The sequence below is a fragment of the Perca flavescens genome, chromosome 6 (genome assembly GCF_004354835.1).
Source record: "Perca flavescens isolate YP-PL-M2 chromosome 6, PFLA_1.0, whole genome shotgun sequence".
In the NCBI taxonomy this organism is placed as follows: Eukaryota; Metazoa; Chordata; class Actinopteri; order Perciformes; family Percidae; genus Perca; species Perca flavescens.
The window spans coordinates 11,026,071-11,050,195 of record NC_041336.1 but is presented as its reverse complement, the minus strand read 5'-3'; the positions used below and the strand labels follow the sequence as shown (position 1 = coordinate 11,050,195).

The 24,125-nt window shown below is 39.9% G+C and overlaps 1 protein-coding gene across 1 annotated transcript in view; it reads right to left on the bottom strand.

Moving 5' to 3' along the window:
- Window positions 1–24,125, bottom strand: part of rftn1b (raftlin, lipid raft linker 1b) — a 114,660-nt gene that overhangs the window by 2,861 nt on the left and 87,674 nt on the right. The window contains exons 7-9 of the mRNA XM_028580083.1: window positions 21,830–21,948; window positions 6,075–6,178; window positions 165–240 (exon numbers count right to left, since the gene is read on the bottom strand). Of these exons, the coding sequence (XP_028435884.1) occupies window positions 165–240; window positions 6,075–6,178; window positions 21,830–21,948 (299 nt within the window). The remainder of the gene's footprint in view (window positions 1–164; window positions 241–6,074; window positions 6,179–21,829; window positions 21,949–24,125) is intronic.

Below are 24,125 nucleotides of genomic sequence, written 5' to 3'. Positions count from 1 at the left end.
AGTGAGCAGGTGACCCCCCCCTTTACTGATTATCGGTCCCCCCCACCCTGTGCCACCCCACTTAAAAAATCCTGGAATCGCCCCTGCAGGTGACAGACCGACTTGTTTGAGACTCCACATCCACATTAGCCAAGAAATACAGCGAGAAATGTAAAGTTGTGTACCTTTGATTCCCTCCTCTTTCGGCCCAAGACGGGTCTCTGCAGGAAAACAATCTGTTTGGTGGACAAACTTCCATCACTAAAAGATGAGGACAGGGAGAGAAAGGGAAAGAGGAGAAGAGAGGAAAATATTGTCAATTCAACGATACAATTTTATTTCTTTAATCAAATACTTTTATATTTTGGTACTCATTTATCTAGAGATGATTAAACATAAAATGAGAATGGGAGATGGAAAGACACTTTCCCCAATTGCTTTTAAACATTTAGAAACAATGTTACAAACACTGACAGACTCTTTATAATATCTTAATTTCTTTGCTTGAAAATTTGCTGCAGAACTCCAAGATAAATATGTATATATATATATATATATATATATATATATATATATATATATATATATATATATATATATATATGATTTGAGTTAAATCCTGGGATAACACAGATTGAGCCACACTCTCTCCGACCTTACATCAAGATAGTCAAATGATTGCTGGCCACCGCTCATGCTTTACACTCTTATCTGACAGTTTAAGGATATAGGCTCACGTTTGTGGCCCAACCTCTTCACTGCTTGTCATCTGTTTCCCCCCTTATGTTTGAGTCTCGTAAGGAAACCGATATTTCACACCCAAGGAGGCAAATTGTGCAGCTTGTGAACAGCAACTTCCTAAAACGTGTATTTCTTCTCTTTTCCTTAAATTCCCCAAACATAATCTTCCATCCCATGCACATGACACACTTCTGTGTTCTGAGAAGGATAATCTGCACAAGTCCCCGCGCTGACAGATTAAACGCGGCAGAAAATGCAGGTTCATTTCTGAGTGGGCTTCCTGTCTCTCACACTCACTCTCACTCCTTTGTCTGCTCATCTTCATCATTCATACAGCCCCTTTTTATAGTGCAGTGTTCTCTTTTGAACTAGCTGCCTGCTCAGTTTTACCTCTCTGCTTTTATCTCCGGTGACAGCACAGTTTTATTGTTTGTTTGTGCTTTATTACTTCTATTTATCTTTTTCTATTTTTGGATATGGCTTAAAAGGAGATATGTTGTCCTGTGCTGCTATCTGACACAAGTTTAATAACACATGCACATACTAACACACGCAAGCACAACACACATACACACAAGGGTGCTGGCTAACGTTAAGCTGCCAGATCAGCCTTGCACATGAGGAAAGATGGCAGGTTTATGATCGCTGCAGGACCCTAAAAGCCTGCTACAAATCTTCCCTTTCTCAACATCAAATGGACTTGAGACTCTTCCAGCAGAAGGCTTACTATCTAAACTATCCAAAGCCCACCACAACTTCTTTTTTCCATTACCTTCTTCCTTCCACCATTTATCCATAAGCCATTTTCGAGGCTGTCAAGAATGCTGGACTGCTTCCTGGCAAATCAAAGCTGAAAACTAACCGGAGTTCCTAGCAAAAGCCCTAGCCCATTAAGGCAGAGAGGAGTGGATGGCTCAGAAAATTACAGGCCTTTACTGAACCTACTCTCGGCTGTCGGTGTCAGCCACACTATTATAACTTGAAGCCATATAAAACAGCATTGTCCCGTTTCTATTTATGGGTGAATGTACCTGTTGGCGGCTTCATCTTTAGGGAAAAAGTCTACTGCACACCTCTGCTGCAAACTGCCACTTAAAATAAAAAAGCCGGACAAATCAAATGCTGCACTCAAAAATGCGATTTTTTTTCTTCTGAAACGAGATTAAGACTCTATAATGTATATATGTTGATCACTATTTTGTCTCCAGCTGATTTAGATACCTGCAATAATTAACTAATTTGTCTGAACCTTGTTATTTCCTTGTTCTCTTGTTCCACCGTTAGTGTAGAGAAATTCACGTTTACTGTTGTTAATGGCTCTAAAATGTAATTACCATCTACATTAATTGAATGCGGCAAACAGGAATGCATGCTCTGAGACAACTACATGAATTAATGTTGTGTGGAGAAACCACTGAGCACCAGTTAGCATTAATTTCAGACACGGCTGAGATCACTGACACTTATCCGACCCCTCCAGATGAAGTGCAGTCTGCAAACCCTACAGACTACATAAAAGCGTGCATTATCAAATTTTGCTATTTAAAAATGCAGGAGTCAACAGCACAAAAACAAGTGTAATGAGTATTGCTAATCTGAAATAGATCATCAACCATTATTTCAGCACGCAAAATGTTTTCAAGGCAGGGGGAGAAATGAGCTCCGTCTTGTACTGTATCTAGGCCGACTCTGATTAATTAGCCATGTTGTGCTGTTGTGTTGTGGCATTTTGAGAGAGAGGGAGGGAGGGAATTTAGAAAAAAAAACAAAGGATGAAAATAGAGAGGTAATTAATCAGCTATGCTGTGAAAGAGCGGTAAACATGACCAGCTGAGATGGGAGCAAAGCAAACAATCGCTCAGTGTACTGATAGAAATACTGCATGTACACTTCATCAGTTTGACACATTATATAATAAGAATAGTTTCACATTTTTAAAGTCGATCTTAAAACAACACTCCCGTATGTATATTTAAATTATGTGTTGCTGTAATCATTCCTCCTATCCAAAGGATCCCTCTCCTGTCCTCGTTCTTTGTAAAAAAAAAATCTAAAGTTTAGTGTTTACAGTGTTTGGTGCGTCCGACAAAGTGCAGTGTGAAAGCAAAACGAACCAAATGAGAAAAGCAACAATGTTGCAACTTCACCCCAGAATCGAACGCTCAATGGTGTTTTAAGCCCCCAACGTTGACTTCAAGGCAGCGCTGCAACCGTCGACTTCAAGCCACCTAACCCTAACCCAAAGAGTATAGAAGTAACAAGAGGCGAAACTCAATAGAACGTTGTGTTGCGTTCAGTCCAAGATGGCGGAGCTGCACTCAATAGAACGTTCCATTGCAAGCTGCAGCTCGGTCATGGGTGCGTTTGTTGCAATGGAATGTTTTATTGAGTGCAGCGCCGCCTCTTGTTACTTCTATACTCTTTGCCTAACCTTAACCCTAACCATTGCCTAATCCTAGTGCCTTCCAGGCAGGGCTGCCTGGAAGACGACGTTGGGGGCTTAAAACACTAGGGGTGTAAGAAAAAATAGATACACTTGAATATTGCGATATTGTATTTTGCAATACTGTATCAATTTTCAAAAAGTCAATATCAATTTTTTTTTTTTTATGTTAAAACATATTCATGTAAGACAGTGGTTCATGTTTATGTTGTGTTTAAACCCCTACCGCTATATGTCTATGCTGAGACGCACCACTAGTGTCCTTGCCTAGCAGTGCCTAACAGTGCCTAGCAGTGCCTGACTTTTTGCTAGAGGCTAACAATGTAGCTATGGCTGAACTTTGGCCTACTTTAGCATATAAACATTAGCTCACTAAGAACCTGTGAACCACAATCCCAAACTGGCAGTTTGATTTTCTGTGTACTGAATTGTTTACCTAAAGTAATCTTCCTTGACTTTTATGAACATCATGTCTTTTTTTAAATATTAGTTTTTCTAAAATTATACTTTAAAAAAATCCCAATAGGCGCCTCCCTTGGGAGGTGTTCCAGGCACGTCCAGCTGGGAGGAGGCCTCGGGGAATACCCAGGACTAGGTGGAGGGATTATATCTCCAACCTGGCCTGGGAACGCCTCGGGATCCCCCAATCGGAGCTGGTTAATGTTGCTCGGGAAAGGGAAGTTTGGGGTCCCCTGCTGGAGCTGCTCCCCCCGCGAACCAACACCGGATAAGCGGACGAAGATGGATGGATGGATGGAAAATCCCAATATATCGCCTTACACACAGTATCGAAATATATTGCAATATATTGAATCGTGACCCATGTATCGTGATACGTATCGTATCGCCAGATTCTTGCCAATACACAGCCCTATAAAACACCAAACACCGAATCACACCGAGTCCACCGAACTATGGGTGTGAAAGCGCCCTAACTGACATTGTTAAGTCCACCTTTTTGTCAAATCTGTGACCAAGCAAATATTGACAGACATCTTTTATCTAAATGCCCTGAAGCATTATCTGCGGGTACCCATTTACTATACCTGTTTTGTTGATTTGTGTAGTAGAATTTAGTAGTTTTAGTTGTCTACTGCTAAATAAGCTAGCCATTAGCTGTCAGAGGCTAATGTGTCGGTAATACAACATTCTGTTAAATTAATGTTGGGATAACTGTTATGTATTTTTGCTGTTTTTACTTTTACTTTGTGAATTCTGTTTACTGGATTAATTAGGTGTTTATTCTACCCTATATGGGGAGTTAGCGTTGATATTTTCCCTGTGATACTTTGTTTCTTCCTAGCATGAGGCACGATGCAACTCATTTGACAGCTAGCTAGCATAGACTTATTAAATCCAGTTTCCTTGTTACTTCACTAATTTATTGTTACAATACATATGGTTTAACTCTGTTTATCTGCTCTTTTCTGATTTGCAATGACTATCATTAAATTTGTTGTCCCTTACAGTTTTCAAAGTTTCACATTTCCTTCAAGTAAAGACTTCAAAGGCCAACTGCTGTGTCTTAACCTTGTATTAAACATTATTTGACTGCATTTGAAGCAAAGTAGCTCTGTTAGACATTCAAGGCCTTTGACTAAATTGTTTTTTCATCTTTTACACTATTTTTTTTAAAACACCTACAGCATGAGTTGTTTCTAAGACTGGTTTGAAGAGTCTTAACCATACTGCAATGACATATTTGACTAGTACAGTACATTATCAGCATGTTGAAGATCAAATTATGTCTTGAATTGAAGCTCTTCGGGGTGCCTGAAGAACATGCGAGGCCTTTGACCATAAGCGGATGTACACTCATATAGCAGCCATGAGTGATGAGTCAGCACAGGCTTAGCTGAGGAACCGTTACATTTCAGTGAAGAGATTTTCCACCAACAGTCAGAGCTGCTGCTTTTAAACTTTCACAGCTGCTGCTGCTCGGCTTGAAGCTCAGCCTAAATTGGCACAGATTTAGGTACATTTTTTCTAAAAGCCGTCATATTTCTTTGAACAATAACTTGAACAGATAAGGTGTGCGTGTTAAGTTTATAATATCTTTGGATTTTAAGAGTTTTCAGCCGAGTTATCAGCTTCACATTTCTTAAGAAACTCTTTGTAGGTCTTGTCTGAAATTCAGAGTTGAATTCCCACGACAAAACTAAAAAATGGCAGTAGTGACATTTTCCATTTTCATCCACAGAAAAACAAAAAATGAAAGTATGTGTATTCTCTGTAAACCCTGCAGTGACACAGAGCTGTCACTTCAGGTTATAAAAAGCATTGTTATCTTATTAAAACTCCCAAATATCAACTTTTATTATAAACCAAAAAAATATATACTCTTGTTTCAAACTTGGTGACTATGCACTTTGGGGATAATCCAGTGGGTTTTTAGTAATTCAAGAGCATAATAAAGTACATTTACTCAAGTACTACAGTAAGTAAAACCTACTTACGTACTTGTACTTTGGGGGTTATTTATTCAAACCTTTCACTGAATTCTATCATTGTATTCTTTTTTTTTATTCCATTTGCTTTTTAGAAAATCTACAGACCGTAATCCTAATCTTACTTTTTAAAAATATTAAAATACATATGTACATAAGTGTTGACCCCATAGGAGACACATATAGCATCAGTGTTGCAGCCGTTTGGTTTAATAAACCACATGAATAGTTAAGATGTGTGTCCTGAATACTTTTTTACAAGCACAAAGTAACAAGGTTTGCAGTTGCTCTTGTTGCAATTTCTTCTGGTTGCCAACAGGGGTCATTACATGGTCATAGATTACTTAATATCCCTTTTTATTAGCCTAATTAGATTAGAATAAGAATTATTCTATCATTTTTTATTAAACAAGGACCATGCATGGACCATAATGTCCCTTTAATAGACAGGTGAGGGCCATTACCTGTTAGTCTTGATTACAGGTGTTGGCAGCACACAGGTGAGCCTCCATCCATACGTGGCCAGGGACTGTAGCAGAGGAACATAATCTGCCTTCACCTGCAAACCCTGTGGAAAAAAACAAGTTGTCCATTACAACCTCCAATCAACAAAAAACACCTGAAACCTGCACATCATCCCTGTCCATCTCCATTTAAACACCACGTACGCTGCACAGTGAACAGTATGCATGCATATTATGTAGCAGAGTGCATTCACTGTGATTACAGCTGTGAAGCATCAAGGTACGAGATGCAATCAAGCGTTGTCGGTATCACTTCAAATCTCAGTTAAGAAAAAAACAGAAACATCAGCTTTAATGACTTTAATACGAAGAATGTGTGCCGTCTGAGAGGTTGTTTTCTAAAGCAATGTACACAGAAAAGAATAAAAATCGGAGACACAAACTGCTGCAAAAACTCCCTGGTTGCCATGAGTCAACATGGCAACCGTCTCTATTTATGACAAGCATTTGTCAGCACAGTAAGTCCTTGAGCAAATAGACTGCTCATGTGAAACTGCTCACTTTGTGGTAAACATTTAAATGCTGTTTGTGCTATTAAAACACAATCAAATGAGCCATTCTCTTAATGACATACAGTATTTAAATCAAGAATGGATGAAACGCACAAACATTTCAATGCTTATTTTGACTTTGGGGAAAAAATAGCTTGTTATTAAATTCAAACTGAAATACACAGATTACTTAATGTACTTTCAGAACACACATCCTGTTCGGAGAGGAAGTGTGCGTGTGGTTTGCCATTCTTGTCATATTAGGCACCTGCTGAAAATGAAACACCACAACGCGTGTCAGTCAGATTGCTCATACCTACAACAACATATGCATTCGCACGCACACACACACACACACACACACACACACACAAAACCACCCACAAAGCTGCCAGTTATTAAGAGACCTCAAGGGGCGGCGCCATCATTTCCAAAAGGATGCCTGAATTTGTGGACTACGCAAAGCAAAAGAAATTTGAAAGACGAGAGTAGTAAGTCTCAGTATTCAGGCCGTTAACTTTTTTACATAAATTCCAGAACGTTACCCTCGAGAGTGCAGTATGGGTATTGATATGAGTCAGGAAGGTTGTGAACATGAACACAGAACTGCACAGAGTCTATTCATAGTGCAATGATCAACTGTACAAGAACAGAGACTTGCGAATACATCACACCTACACACGCTACATTAGCCTTCACTATACTGTGAACTGTGAAAATCTTGTCTAATTAAAGCTGCACCAGGCGAGGTTTTTTCATGAGAATATACTTTACACCCGCCTTCATCAGCCTCTATCACAGAGACGCTGCAATTTTTAAGATTATTTTTTTAAGCTTTTTGTATTGCATTTTTATTAGATATTACATATAGAAAGGGGTAGAGAAAGGGGACGACATGCAGCATAGGGCCACAAGTCGGATTCAAACCCTTTTTCATTTCTGAAGGAGCCGCACCGCAGATTCATGAACATCTGGTGACATAAAAACTTCAGAGTGAAATACAAAAGCAAAGCAGGACCATCACTTTCTGTATTTTTGTAGGAAGTATCACGGATCAGAGAAGTTTTTATTGTGGTAACCACGGTGCCAGTTTTAATCTTGTCTTGTTTCTGCTCTTACCAGTTTTCTAAGTTTTATATATATGTATTGCTTTAACATACATTTCTTCACTGTAAAAACTACTGTTTGACTTGACTTCTATACTACTATTACCTCTACTAATTATGCATCAGGGTCCAGTGGGTGGTCACACAGGAAGAATAAAGAGCGAGAGTAAAGCCAGAGACTGATTAGCATGCAGTATGCATTGTCTGCCATGAGACAGACCTCAAGTCAAAACACTTAAACCCACTCTACTGCACAACGCCTCATTTTTCTTCTGCAAATTCTTATTGACCAGGATGACAGAACATGCACAAACAGACCTAAAGCAGTCACATATCAAGTTGTAGGTTGCAAAAAGCTAATCGTTAGAATACAAGACACCGCTCCAGACATTATTTACACAAGCATTACTTTCTAAGTTCCTACAGGGAGCGGCACATCTACATTTTTTTTCGGGGGTTTATGTTGGAACCACTCCCAGAAACAAGATCTCTTTCAAAGCCTGCCCGGAAAGAAAATTGAGAAATAATTTTTATGTAATGGCTTGCTGTTCTTCTGAGTAGGTGAGAGTTAATCACAGTCCCCGGTGTCTGTCTCCCCTCTCTCCTCCTGACTTATTATGCAGGGCCACCTCGCTGCATCAGCAATCCAGCACCAATCTGTTAAAAAACAAAGTTATCAGATCACCATCTTTGTCTTCGATGTTATCTGAGTGACTATAAAGAAGGAGGTCCACACGGTAGAGAGAGGAGCAGTAGTTCTCGGTTAACACTACTTTAAATCAAATCCAGGTTTTCCCTGAGATCATCTCGTTGCACAGATAAACACATTTGTACCTTGGAGCGATGGGCTCCAACCACCTTGTTAAAGGGCATCTCCGCAGGAAGAGGAGAATATGTCAGTGACTTTCACTGTCACAATTTTCCCATCTGATGGTGGTAGCTATTAACAATAACCCACATCCAATCTTAATGTGTTTGTTAAACCTCTATCATTTGCAGAGAAGGTATGGGGATATATTATCTAGGGCTGCACAATTAATTAGGCATGGGCCGGATACCTTTTTCAAAGTCAAGGTTTCAAAACCACTAACATTTTCTGTCACATTTTCCGTTCCTAAAGTATGAGCTGTTTTTTAGGAGTGGTCAAGGAGAGAAACTGCAGTTTAGTAATCCGTCTCCCTGCCAGTGTGCATTGTGTTTAAAAATAAAATACATTGTGTTCAATGGAAAAAATAATAATACATTTTAAAGCTGTAATTGCAATACCGTGATATTTTTGCTAAAGGTTATCAAATTGTCTGAATCGAATACCAGCCCATGCCTACAATTACTCGCAATTATATCAAAATCGCCATATGGACTCCTACAATATCCAAATCCAAATGCTTCAGAGACGTCCCATCCTGCAAATTGTATCCTACAGACTAAAGAAAAACTGTTTTGTACAGATCCTCGCAAAATCACCCATTAATTATTTAATTATGTTAATTTTTAGTTTTTTTTTCAATGAAAATAGGAATAATGATACAAAAATGATCATTCCCTCCAATATCGTGGATCATATCCCAATCGCAATATCAGTCAAAATAATCTCAATTATTTTTTAATTTGCTATTTTCCTCATATCGTGCAGCCCTAATCTGCCCTACAAAGGCAAGTACGCCAACACTGAAACTGAGAAAAATGGCTTCAAAGTTTTCATGCAGGCCAGCCAAACATGTTGTAGGTACAATAGTGTTGATACTTTTATGTAATACCTTTACAGGAAGGAAAATGTTATACATAAAAAAAAAGACCATTGATATGACCTTTGACCCTAAAAATGTAGATACTGCACTCTGCCTTTGTCTAACCTCAAGCCACTAAAACACTATTACAAAGGCAGAGTGCAGTATCTACAATTGAAATGTGTTAATCCAATTTTTTTTTTTATTCCTTATACATTTTCATTTGTTTTAATTGGTTTTATGTTTTGTTTATGGATGTTTATAGGTTGAGTGTTGAAAGTGCTTGGTAGTAACCTTCATCCAGTGTATTCAAGAATAGTATTTTGTCGTAATGTCCCTGTTACATCAGTCTTAAATGATTAAATTGTCATTCTCATTATTTTCCCTAAAACATCCTTAGAATTTTAAACACAATCAAAATGCTGGTATTTTGGTTTGTGTTTGTTTTTATGTTAATTGAAAATTAATTCATTAAATACCAAGGTTACTTATAAAATGGCACTTAAAAATTCATATACATTTAACAACATAACTCAAACAGAATAACAAGTGTGTGTGTGTGTGTGTGTGTGTGTGTGTGTGTGTGTGTGTGTGTGTGTGTGTGTGTGTGTGTGTGTGTGTGTGTGTGTGTGTGTATGTGTGTGTGTGTGTGTGTGAACACTCCCAAGCTAGACAACATTATATAGCAGATGCGTTAGGCACAGTCACAGTATTAGGGTGACCAGACGTCCCGAAAAATTCGGCACAGTCCCGAAATCCAAGCAGTTGCCCCGAATCCTGCCCTAATTGTCCTGAAAATTAGAGCAAAGTCTCAAAAGCAGACTCTCGAGTATTTCTTTGACTTTTTTTTTGACTCTGGAGTAGTTCTGGTCTGATAGAACATTAAAAACTGTTCATGGTGATTGAGTCATCCTGCAGCCAGCTCCCATCGGCTGCAAGTTGCAACGCAAATTTTCATTCATTCATTTTTGAAATGGAGGGTCAGACTGGTACCGGGACCCGATCAATATCAACACGTAGCTAAAAAGCAAAAACGTCTCTGCAGGTACGGGGAGGACTGGGTAGGGAAATACCCCTGGATTACTGCAGTTTTCCGCGATGTATGTAGGAAGGAGTTTGGTGTTTCACACGGGGGGTCCGACTTCAGGCTCCGCTAGCAGTAAACTACATATAGCCACGTATAGCCACGCTTTCCAAAAAACAATTCTTCATCTTGTTTAACACACAACTTTAATGAAACCTAGATTTTTTAATGCTATATGTTTGTTTTTTTTACTCTCAAGTAGTTATAGTCTGATAGAACATTAAGAAGACCAATACCAAAAAAATAAAAAAGTTCCCCGTCCCGAATTTTACCCATTCTCATCTGGTCACCCTACACAGTATGCTGCCTTACTTTATATGAAAAATGGTGTTGTTGCGTAAGACGGTGTGCATATGTCCATTTCGTGTGTCACAGTCAATTTTGCGAAACATTAAAAAAAAAGATGTTTTACGCTGACAACTGAAAATGGATATTGACATATTAATATTATTATTGAGAACGTAGCCTATCTCCATATAAAAAAATACTCATAAAATGAAATGAAATGAAACTAGTGTAACCGAGCGTTTCTTATATTGTCTCACTGTTTGGGCTCTAAAATAAAGACACAAAGACGGCACGTCTCACTTAATTCAACCACTGACAATGGTCAGAAAATACAACCCTTTTTCCACTTCTCTTTTCCCGTCAAAATAAAAGCTCTATGTTTACAACTTCCTCTTAAGCTTCAACTGAGAGATTACCTAATAAAATACATTACAATAGCGTAAGTAATGAAGACAACAAGAAACAAAACAGTTATGACAGCGTTTCCAGAGTGGATAGATACTAACGTTACTGCCTTCAAGGGGAGCAGGTAAGCTAAAATAGTTTATATGCTAGCGGCTCGCTAGCTAGTGACGGCAATTTGTTGATTTAGGTGTTATTTGCCAGGTTAGGTGTTCATATTTTACCATGTTCCTTACCGCTGTCTGGATACTTGCGTTTCAAAGTTAGAGACACTATAAGTTTTACTCGGGATTGTGCCATGTTTCTCTGGGTTAATGATGTTGGCTTGTTGGTGGTCTGTATCACAGTGTCACCTCGCACACGGTGTTATATCAGACTCTGTGATAAGGATGCTGTGCTCGAGGCGGACAGATTGGCAGATTTCAATGTGGCTACAGAGGCAGACCGCAGTATCTACCGCGTCAAAGTCGGGTAAACAAAGGCAGAACGCAGTAACTTCACTTACTGCGCTTTGCCTTGGTACTAGCTACCGAGTCAAAGTCGGGTTAACGAAGGCAGAACGCAGTAACTTCACTTACTGCGGTTTACCTTGGTACTAGCTTGGATTTTGTAGTTACTGCAAATTTGACATAGTGATTTCTCTGAAACGGGATACAGTTGAACCAGGAGTTTTTGTCACAAGACGTAGGAGATGTTACAAAGCCCATTTCCAGTCTAAACTCAATTTTGACCAAATATGTAGTTACTGCGTTTTGGCTTTGTACGGCAGTAATATTATCCAGTGTCTGGGAACAAGGACCTCCTGTAAGACAGTTTATTTTCAGGCCTATGGCAGAGGAGGGTGCAGCTGCAGGTCAACTGGAGGTTCAGAGTTCACTCTGGGAGTTTGGGCTAGCTCAACAAAAACACCAATATGTTGTTTTCCTTTAAACCCCCTCCATCGACTCTGCAAGGTAGACATAACAAACCATAATTCTGTTTTGTACCAGCTCTGAATATAGCTTTAATTTTGCAGACTACCAGGGTCAACAGGTTTGCAGACACAGCCTAGTAATGATGAAGCAAATACCTTTTAAAAAAGGGCATTCAGATACTGTTCCTGATAGGCTGGCTCAACCTGGAGCGTTGTCACAGCAACAAAAAAAAATTCAGCATCCACTATGTTTTAAAGCAGTGCAATAGCCTTCTCTGTCTAATTGTGATTGGCTGTTTCAAAAGCATTTAAAAAAAAAAGTATTTGTGCTATTTCTTTTTATATACATAGTTTCCTCACGGTAACATCTGATCAGTTCTGTGTTTAGATAATTAATTGATTGTTTAGATTGTACTTGAGCTAATACTTTGGTTTTCCTTCCCTTCCCTTCCAAGGCCACCTACGCACCATCAAGGGACCTTTTGCCTGCCTAAAATTGCTCTGCTGCTACAATAATATAGCAAATTAAAGACACGCAAAGTGCATCCAAACTTTTACAAGGTACCTTTGAGTCGAGACTAAACTATGTAGCCTGATAACACATGGTGAGGTAGTTAGAAAAACAAAGGCTCAGCCAGTGCGTGGAGTTGTTACTGTTCCTCCCGTGTCAGAAAAAGCTTTTATCATGTACTTTTGCAGGGGGAAGTAAAACATTAGTATTTGATGATTGAAACTGATGACTCAAATGGGGGTTTCAGAGACAGATCACCAGACATACCATCAAGTTAAAAGCAGCAGCTGTAATTATTTTACTTTTGTTGTTTTTTTTTTTTAAAGGGAGAGGGCTCAGAGCCAAATTCTGACAGGGGAGCCCAGAGTTCCTCCTTGCCTATTATTGTTTACTGCTTTGTTAAATTAGCCTGCAGGCTAGTTAAGTAAAACGCAGATGTTTTTTTCAAGGTTAACTGAGCTGACTATTTTTACCACAACCTACTTTGGAGAACAGAGGAGGATGAGATAAAGGCATGCCAGTTTATGTGTCATGTTAACCTCAATTTGGACTCAAATCTGCCTCTTTTGCTCATGACTCCACCCACACCACACCACACCACACCAGGAGCAAGTTTAGTCTCAAAACGGTGAGTGCTAAAGTGTGAAACGGTGTGAAACGGTGTGCAACGGCTTCAAGAGAAGTTCTCGTTTGGTTGGTCTGTCTCTCGTTTATTGGATGTGTCACAGGTGATACCCAATCGGCAGAGACGTGTATGTAAACTCGTGGTAAAAAAATAAAAAGGGTGTTATACTTGTTCTCTGCAGAAAAATGGCCCTTGTGACTCATATATTATTACATTTTACTGATACGTAAGCAGTATTCTATAGTTTTAACTGGTCGAGGTGGAGCTATTTTTTTTTAATACTTTACAGTATATACAGTCAGGTTAGTCTTGTGGTAGTGTATATCTTGACGTTCCACTTCCGGGATTGCTCCGGTGCCACAGGAAATTCCACCGGATGCATGTATTTTTGCCGCTGTCCGTTTCCTTCCGCTTTTTCTGTGTTGGAATTTTAAACCCTGGTGGATTTATGAGGACTATGGTTAACTGCTCCTCAGATCTCTGCAGGGTAAATCCAGACAGCTAGCTAGATTATCTGTGACGACTGTGATTGGTTTAAATAAATGCCAGTAAACCAGAGCATGTTTTTCTCCCATCCCGGCATGCTACGTGGACTAGCTTCAGCGTGTGGATGGTCTGGCAAAGCGTCTTATGGTTACCAACCTCTAAAGGGTCACAAGATAAATCTGGGGGTAGTGAGATAATTGGACTTTTCTGTAATCGGTGCTGCTTCTTTTTTGTAAAATAGATATATTTAGATCAATTTGACCTCTTTGGGCCTCAAACAGTTATTAAATGAAACGTTCTCTTTGGTGCACTGCTAATAACTTGTAGACATCTGAAAGGAACTCCAACTGGACATTGCTTTTTTGTAATGGGTCACAAGCCGAAAACTAAAGGTACTGTATTAAATCATCATTATCATAGTTTATTTTTTTTAATGTAAAATCTTGACCTGAAAAGTAACTAGTAACAATAGCTGTTTATAATTTCCCCTCTAGAAAATAGAAGTATAAAGTAGCAAAAAATGGAAACAATCAAGTACCTCAAAATTGTACTTAACTACAGTACTTTAGTAAATACCTTTCACCAGTGCTAAGCCTATATTCTGCCACTTACAAGCTATTATTTGTTTCTAATACCTCACAGTACTACACCTGATAAACAACTGCACCCTATAAACCAAAATCTCTCCCTCCACCCCGGATCTATCAGCGCAATCACAGCGTTGTGTGACAGAGCGGGCACGATCTCTCACTTGCAGGGACAGTGCCAATTACTCTCCTTCTATCTAGGTCACCTCTCCTCTCACCTCAGTCAGAGACAATAGAGATATCATGGACCGGCGATACATGTTCGATCAGCTCTCTGCACAACATTGCAGGCCACAGCATGCACACACACAGAGCACATAAGAAGTAATATTCTGTGTTATAAAAGCACCAGGCTTGATGCTACAGAAAAAAAAAAACTACAAATATGCATCCTGTGTTCTTTGCATCAACCACTGAAGTGAATCAAGCGAACCCAGAGGAACACACTCTGTATCCGGTGGCTTTTGTGTGAATTTCATTTCAAAAAGCTAGAAGTGGCTGAACACACGCAATATGTTCACGTATGTGTGTGTGTGTGCGAGACTGACTGAAGTGTCCTTGTCTACGTCTAAAACTACTGTATTTCTTCAAAGCCTCCTCCCTGCCATACCAATGCTGTGATGTGGGGCCCTTGTGCTGCTCTTAAAAGCAGAGGATGCAAGTGAATTCTTGGAATGAATGACAACAATGTCAGCTCTGTTAAGCTCCTTTCACTTGCTTTGACTTTGGACTGCCATTTCTTAAATTTGAACTCCACTGATATCAACGTTTACGGTGTCTTTCCACAGGAGTAGACACACACTCTCTTAACTCGTCTATTGGATTACGAGTTGTCAAGATCAAGGAGTGTATGAGAAGCCGCCTAGGCACATATTATTAAATAATATAATATATAATTAAATACTTTACTTGCACGTACATATATACTTCACTTACACATACATATATACTGGTACTAAACAATTGAACATACATATATACTTTACTTGCGTATACATAAATACTTTATTTGCAAATACATGTATACTTCACTTGCGCATACATGCATACTTCACTTGGGCACACATATATACTTCACTTACACAACACTGATAATCATATGCTATGATATCTAAAATTGTGTTATATGACTTTATATGCTAAAAAAGCTGTAAATCTTGAGAAAATAAAGCATACACAGCTCCTTATTAAATCTGCCTTCAGATCCTAGCTTTAAATCATTTTGTGAACACCAAACTCATAAAACAACAACATTTTTAATGTTATAGCTGCGCGAATAATACCCATAAACACTGCCTTTCTTGTGGTAACCAGGGAGCTACTTTGCAATCTGTCTTGCTATCTGCGCTTACCATTTTTCTAAGTTAAACATAAAGCAGTGCCATCATTTTCTTGCAGGTTTATAGGTTCAGTAGTAAAGCCTAGCTGCATCTCTGTTGTACCTAATTAGTGTAACAAACACCCATGTAAGGAATATTCCAAAGGGCCAGTAACAAAAAGGACCAAAAGACAAACCTTTTTCATTTACCTCCAGTTGCCTTACAGGATATTTTCAGTTTTATGTGTGGAGGTTTGGAGATTTGTACTGCCACCCTGAAACGGAGGTGAATAGACTTTTTCATTCACCTTCTTTTTATTGAGGAGACAGCACTTAACACACCAAGATTATGTGCGTGGCTGGATAAGTGTAAGGGATAATGCCCGACGAGGTGTCCATTATCAGGAATTAATGCACAACGGGAGTCTATTAATTCCTGATTATGGACATGGCAAAGGGTCTTATCCCGATTATACAATGGTCACTTGCCAAAGAAAAAAAAATTAGACCATTCATTTATATGTTCATGTGTTTATCACAATAACTCAGTTCCCTGGTAACACCTGAGGGTTTGACTAATAACTGGAACATTCATTACCATCCCATAAGTTTCAATGCAATGCAAATGTTGTTCGCTGCTCCAGTAAATCGAATGGGCCTTAGATACGACTTGACGACGGGAGGTATTTCCAGTCAGCTCAGCTCATAGAACCCTTTGGCTCAGCTATGAGCCAGAAAGCTAACAAGTCTACGGTTGACAAACAGTAAATGCTATTTGACAGTATGTTTAAAAACTAGCTAGCTATACATCCATGTCATTGTCCCTAAATCAATATCAAGATTTTCATGAACAAATGATAATTCATGTACACTATCGGCTGCAGCCTGCAGTAGCGAGTTGAGCGAAAGGGATGTGAGATGATCTCTTATGTGATACCAACCATCATTAAGTTCAGAGGGGCAGTTGTGTTATCAGAGGATGAGGCACTGAAGGAATACATTTGGTGATGTCAATAATATTACAGCTTAGTAACATGTTGTAATAAATTGTAGACAGAGGTGCTCTACAAAAGAATGCCGAACAGAAATTTTCACTGGGAGTAGTTAGTAGGTATCCATTAACACTAGGATTGGGCACAGAGAACCGGTTCCAACTTCGAACAGTTTCAAAAATTTGATTTTGAATCTGATCATCGGTTCCAAATTTAAGTTACGCAAGTTTTGATTTCCGTAGCGGCCACCGTACTTCCAGGCACTTGTTGGGTTGCAGCCATGGAGCACATGAAGCGGTGCTCTAATTTTAAGTTAAAAAAAAAGCCCGGTAAAACTGTAAATCACCATTGAATGAAAATAAAATTCTCCTCTGTGAAATAAGCATGTGACCTCTTTCATTCCACCCCTCGAACCGGAATCGAAAGGAAGAATCTGAATTGGAATCAGAATTGTTCACAGGTGTCCATTAAAACGTGTTAATTAGGGTTGGGCATCGTTTGCCCAACCCTAATTAACACGTTTTAATGGACACCCTGCAGCCAATCAGAATCGAGTATTCACCCATATCTGGGTAGAAACTCTTTAGGAATGTGGGTAAATTGATCCTTTAGGGAGGATCCTTTACAGAAAGATGGCTAAATACACTAGCTGTAAATTGATTTTTGACTTCTTTATCCCCGATTTTCCTCTTGGGGGCACTTCACCAAGATTACATGTCAAAGTCAATTTACTAGTTGTAGGAAGTACCACACAACCTATAAAACATGTTGTAAATGTCCTCTCTGGCTCTGTCAAGTCTGAGAAAATTTGTGTAATCTCATTTTGGACTTGAAACTGCAATTTTTTATAGAAAATATGCATTACACACTTTGAGCATGGGGCTTGAAAATGAGGCAGGGAGGATTTAAAAAACTTTGCTGCATCATGAGAAATTAAGGATTCAGCATTTTGAAGCTTGACCCAAACAAGTGACTGAACGGCCGGATATCTAACTTTAATATGTCTCCCAACGGAAGTATATGGAGGTGCAATACTAAATTGCTTGCATTGCCCATTTAAATGAGTACTCCACTGATTCTGCATTGCGCTCCTATAACACTGTCAGACTCCCAATGGATACAGTTTTTAAAAAATGATTAAAAATAATGTTGCTGTAGAATTAGATATATCGTCTCTTTTGTTTTACACATTCTTCTTCCTTGTCAAATTCTGGCGCCTACATTATCCACAGTGCAACCGGAACACAGACAGTTTTCAGTATGTTATGTATTGTAGCCTCGAGCCGCTAGCCTCAAGCAGAAATGAGTAGCAGGGTGTGGCCGGGTTGGTTCAGTGGTTAGAGCAGGTGCACGCATACTGAGAGGCTTATGCCTCGACGCAGAGGTCCAGGGTTTGAGTCCGACCTGTGACGATTTCATGCATGTCTCCCACCCTCACTCTCCCCTTCCTCACCCAGCTGTCCTAGCAATTAAAGGCGGAAAAGCCCAAAAAATAATCTTAAAAAAAAAGAAATGAGTAGCAGGCAGGAGTTTGAGTAAAATATTAAAAAAGGAGATTACATGTTTGTGAAGGCTGCACCATCAGCTCAGATGGAAATATTCTACATGTCAATCAAATTAACATGTATGAATGTACATGTTGAATATATTTGTAAAATGTTAGTATCATTTTGAGAATTTCAAATACTGCACTTTGCACAACATAGATTTGTTGTAATGGACCTACGCTGTCGCTGTGTCTGGCAGAGTTGAAGTGGATAATGGTGCTATAAACAACATATTAATAAGAGAGGATGAGAAGCTTCTAAGAAGCCTCAGTCTCCTCTAGACATCAGCTGTGTTCAGGTAAATATCAGTTCATCTTTTAATATAACACACATACGTGGATGTTTTTGTGACTCTGGTGCTACTTCACTGTTTTTATCTGGGTACAGAAAGACTGAAACAACACCCTCCCGCTAATGCACTTTCTCCCAATTGATAAACAAAATTAGACTGCAGCAGCTCGAGCCAACGTATTAAGACCAACCCTAGATGAGGTCTGAAGGAGGACATGTTTTGCTTGGTTATTGCTCCTTTAAAACTCTGTGAAAGGAAAGAGGGCTTTCAGTACATTAGTTTCAAGTCAGCTCCTGTATTGACTTTCCCATAGGACACAAGAGATGCGAAGCTGGTCCTAATTGGAGTTTCATACTACAGACCCTTGATGAGTGATTCTTTTGGAGCACTTCACCACTCCATATGGTTCCTATTCAGGTCATTGTCACGTTCACGCAACTGCTGCATCTTCAAATGTATTCAGAAGAACATCTGTCATAACTCTGTGTTGTTTTCCTTTTTGTGGTGAAGCTATAAGAAATGTCTGTATCTACTCTTTAGCACTGATGGTATTTTTATGCAGAATATATGCAGCCTTTCACATATTGAACAAACTCTGTATATGCGTATTTCCGTTGCTTGTCATTTAATGCATTTTGTGCCGTTTATCTTCAGGCTGTGTTCTGCTGTCATTTAGTAGAAACCGTTTCCATAGCACTTACAACTTAATTTGTCAGTTTGACATTTATTTTTGTAGTTTTTCTTCTATTATTTGTTTCAGTGATTTGTTCTGAAGTCAACATTTTTTGACCCAGGAGTTTCTGTTAGTTTCACATGCAACGTCTGTTTGTTTTTTTCACATTTGTTTGCTTTTTATCATTGTACTTTAATACAAACAAAAAAAAATGTCCGTCTTATGACAACTAAACTGACTCAGTTAAACTAAACTTGGTTTATTACTTGGCAATAAACTTTAATATATGACCTACTAAAATGAAACAATTTTTTAAATTTAACACGGCAGTCTCTTAGTGTCATTGTCCCGTCTTATAAAATCAGTCTTGGGATATACTTATTGTCACTCTAATTGTTGTCAAACTGTTTAGACGAGAATAGTTACTTGAAAAATGTAATGAATTACTCATTACATATTACTCATTGAAACAGTAATGCACAGCACACAAAATAGTTAAATTACTTGTACTTCATTTTCATTACTCAGGTGCCTTTTAAAACAACTCCAAAGCCTCCACACGTCACACATTTAATATCTCATTGAAAATAAAATAACTTTAAAATATATATATATATAAATATCAGTGTTATAAACAGTAATTATGCATCCATATTCAGTTGTAATCTGATGTGCTGCAGCTCATCACCACTCTACTGTTTGCGAACACCTGTGGATCTGATGCCATTAGAAACCCAACACTTTTCACATGCAAATCCTCTGATTAGTTATTACTTATTCATAAATGGAACAATGAAAAACTTTTTTTTTCTTCAGTAATGAACAAACACTGTCCCTAAGACAATAGCTACACTCCCACTTGACGACAATATAAGTGATTGCTTGCCCTCAGTGAAACGGCTTGTTTTCTTTCTTCTTCTCTGAGCTTCATACATCCAACCACCTGTCAGACCTTTGGATAAATCAAACTGTAAAGCACTAGGAAAAAAATCAAAATTGACGTATATAAAGAAGACAACAAACAAAACAAACGCTCGCAATCAATATTCTGCCTTATTTTTCATTGTAATTAACCCGTCACTGAAAAATAATGAGCTGTGAAGATACTTTGCATATCAATTTTAGGCAGTTATCACAATGAATGGAGATGATGTGAGGCCCTGATCGCCCTTTGTGAAGGAGTGTGTTGTCAATCTGATTTGGCATGGTGCAGATTGCTCGGGTGAAACAGTTTTTGATAAAGTCCCAGTGGAACAGTTGATTGGATCGCCTGGAGCACTGGGTGTCGGCTCGGCGTCGTTCACTGTTGACGCTTCTGAGGAAGCCTTGAAATCCATTAGGCTGTAACAGTATTACCATCCATCTCAGAGGAGTGGAGGCTCTCCTGCTGCCGCCAGACAACTGCAGGAGTCTTTTTATTGGCACATGTGGCCATCAGCACTGGGATGGACAATCATTGAGCCACATTTGGGGGACAAAAGTGTCCTTTCACACTTGGACAGCCACGGGCCGCAAAAAAGTCTAAATTCAATTACAGAGATAGCATCGGCAAACACATACAGACACACAAAACCCAACTCATCCACACAAACGCATGCACATACAGCTGCATGCACAAACATGTATACACATACACACATACGGATGAAAGGCAATGAAATGGCCGCAAACCCTTCAACTCTGGACAGAAATCAATTTCAAACTTGGAAGTTGTGCTGAGGAGAGACGCTAATCGGTGGGCAGATAAGGGCTTGTTTGCTTCCGATAAGACAAGCGACCGCGACACATGTCCCATAAATTGAGATTTTCCAGATTTGCCTTTGGGGTTTTTGGGGGAAAAGTTGGCTATAGAGTAAAGAGGGGGTGGAAGGGCACAATATCTGAGTGACAACTGATTTCAATGCAAGAGGACCAGACTTTTTAGGAGGATGTGCCCTGAACAGGGCTGGGCAATGTGGCTTAAATATATTGTTGAATAACACAATATCAATATGAATGTTTTTGCGATATTGATTGGTGAGAAATTGAGGAAAAAACAACATGTTGTAAAGAGTCCTAGTAAGGTGTTGGGCTGCTACAAGCCTTCAGAACAACTTCCAACGGCCCTTGGCATAAGTCTCTGAACCTCCACTGCAAGTTAAACACTATTCTTCTGAAAGACATTCGCTCATTTGGTGTTTTGATGTGGTGGAAAGCACTGTCTGACACACAATTTCAAAATCCCCCATTCGTGTTCATTTGGCTCGAGAGATGTGGTGACTGCGAAGGCCACAGCTTATGATTCATTTTAACGGTCATCCAACCATTCAGTGAGCCCTTGTGCATAGTGGGAAGCATCTGCATCCCTCTCATTTATTCAGGTTTTATCTTTAATAGGCCACAGATATATCAAAATATGGCACACCTATTCACCACACCTAACCTCTACACACTTACCCTCCCATCCATATAGGTCACTGTAGTTCCCCGTATGGATGTGAATCCTGAGGTGTATAATCATCCAGTAATTTGGATGTCTCTTTCCTTGGATATTAAGCTGTTACAAATAGCCTGAAATCATTAAATTTGGACAGCAGAATATTTGTATGCAACATTTTCGACCAGAGCACAAAACCTGTGAAACTATAAGGAAAAGAAAAATCTCTCCACTCACATTAATGACAGTCCATTGCTCCACCACGATGGCATCGTATGTCGGGGTTGCCACGTTCGGCTCGCCCTCGCTCGCCTCCTGGAAGATGAAGACACTTTCCACCGACTTAGGCAGCATATCTACAGAGGAGAAGGAAGAAAACCGAGCCGTGAAAAGAGAATTTACTGGATGGAGCGTGTCTGTCTTGTCTCTGCGGCTCCTTTAGGCCCTCCAGGCCAGAGGAAATGGAATGATATCACTCAGCCACATTCACACACAACTCTTTATTACATAGCCAGTGGTGTGGGCCATTTGTATGAGCAATGTGCACTTATACATTATGCAAGGCGACCGTGTAAAAGAAAAGAACAGGTATTCCCCTTCTGGGATGTTAAAAAAGAAGAGGAGACATTATGCGCTACATCAGTGTTTTTCAGGACCTGGAGCCTTGCTGGTTTTCATGCTCGACAGCTAAACAAAGGCTAATTACAGCTGGGAAACAAGGTGAATGCAATAGCTGATAGGATTCAGAGGATCAGGACTGAGAGCCACTGCTTTAATAAAGATGGACAGATTTTAGCGATGGCAAAATGTAGCCACTGATTTAATGAAGTCAGTCCGTAAGGCATTAAAGCATAAATCCTTTTGCTAAGCCTGCATAATTCACCTTAAAAAAGCTACATGAAGACATTGACGTTGATGCTTTAGGCCACTAGTGAGATTGTGTGCTGCTGACCAAATAGATATTCTAAGCTTCTCTTCTGTTGGAAGCTAACAATCGCAGGATTGGCATCCGAGACAGAAACACCCCTCCACCCCCCATGAGCCGGGACCCCTCTCCACTCAACGTCTCTTGTTATTCATTTGATGCACGTGCACGTTACATGCAGGTACACACACAAACACGCACAGGGACAACAACACACGCTCCATGGTCCAGTCTTCCCGGCTGGCCTGAGTGCTTTCTCATTACTCCCACACCATTTACACACTAATGCAGTTTGCCGGGGCCCAGGCACCAATACCAGACACTCCACATTTCATTACTGGGCCCTAATAATAGGGGGATAGGAGGCGGCTGGAGAGCCCGTGGACAGAGAGAGAGGGAGGGAGCGAGCAAGACAGTAGGAGAGATGGAGTGGAGGGATGACAGGCTCTTTTCTTCCCCCTCCCTGAAGACCCATTTAGGACCCGTGCACGCTCAATTGAAGACATCTCTCAGACATCTACTCTCAAATACAGACATTGTCGTTGTTCACCCCATCCACCCATTTGCCTATTCTCTTCCTCCACTCCCTCCATCACTTCCTTCCTCCCCCAGTCCATGGCTTCTCCGTCTCATTCGTCAGCCCTTGGCATATGAAATAGAAAATATGAGGCACCAAGGCACACCATCGGTCCCCTCTTGGCGCGACAGGGATCACTCGAGAGAGATCGACACAGGGTTTCAGTCTCGCTGCTCTAGAGGGAGCAGCCTGCCTCTGGTGATAATGCAGACAGAGGCTGAGCAGAAGAGAGAGAGAGTCGGAGAGAGAGGGAGAACGAGGGAAGTGGATGAGAAGGAGTTGATTGCTGCGGGCGTCGAGTCCGTCAGGGGAATGCACCGGTTGCGTGCACGAATAAACATTATCTCGCGCCTATTGACTGAGAGCTGAGCCGAGCAGCCAGCAGGCTGACTGAGAATAAGTTGTTTACACTTGCAAAAACCACCGTGCAACCTCAGTAAAATTGCTCTCCGTCCCCCGTGACTCACACACTCGAGGTCGCAGGGCGAGGCATGCCAATAGTGTCACTAAAAACAGGAAGTGACAGCATTGAGACTGAAAGACACAGACGCAAATGGATGGGGAGAGTCAGATAGCTCGAGTGGCAGGGTCACAGCAAGTGACACCCGGTGACACACAGCAGATGAAATCAGCGCCCAAAATGATGAAAGGATCACGAACAGACACCCAGTGTGCGTACAACATGCTGACACACAGAGACTGAAATTTAAAGTGTTAAGTTTGTAGTAGTCTTTGGTATGTGTGGGTGTTTGAATGGAGACGGGAGGTCTTTGGCTGCACATATCAAGTTAGTTTGGAAGCAGTTTGTTCCTAATATTCATGGACATGTTTTGCAAACCTGCTGTTGCACATGTATTTCTAGCACACAGTGTTTCGAATAAAGAAATGGCAGAGAAGGTATACAGGAAGTTGTTCTCATGAAACTGTGTATCACCTTGGAATTAGTTATTGTTCCAGCTTGTGCTGCTACTAATAATTATTTCGATTTTTGATTAATCTACGGATTATTTTCCTCTATTAATAGTTTGGTC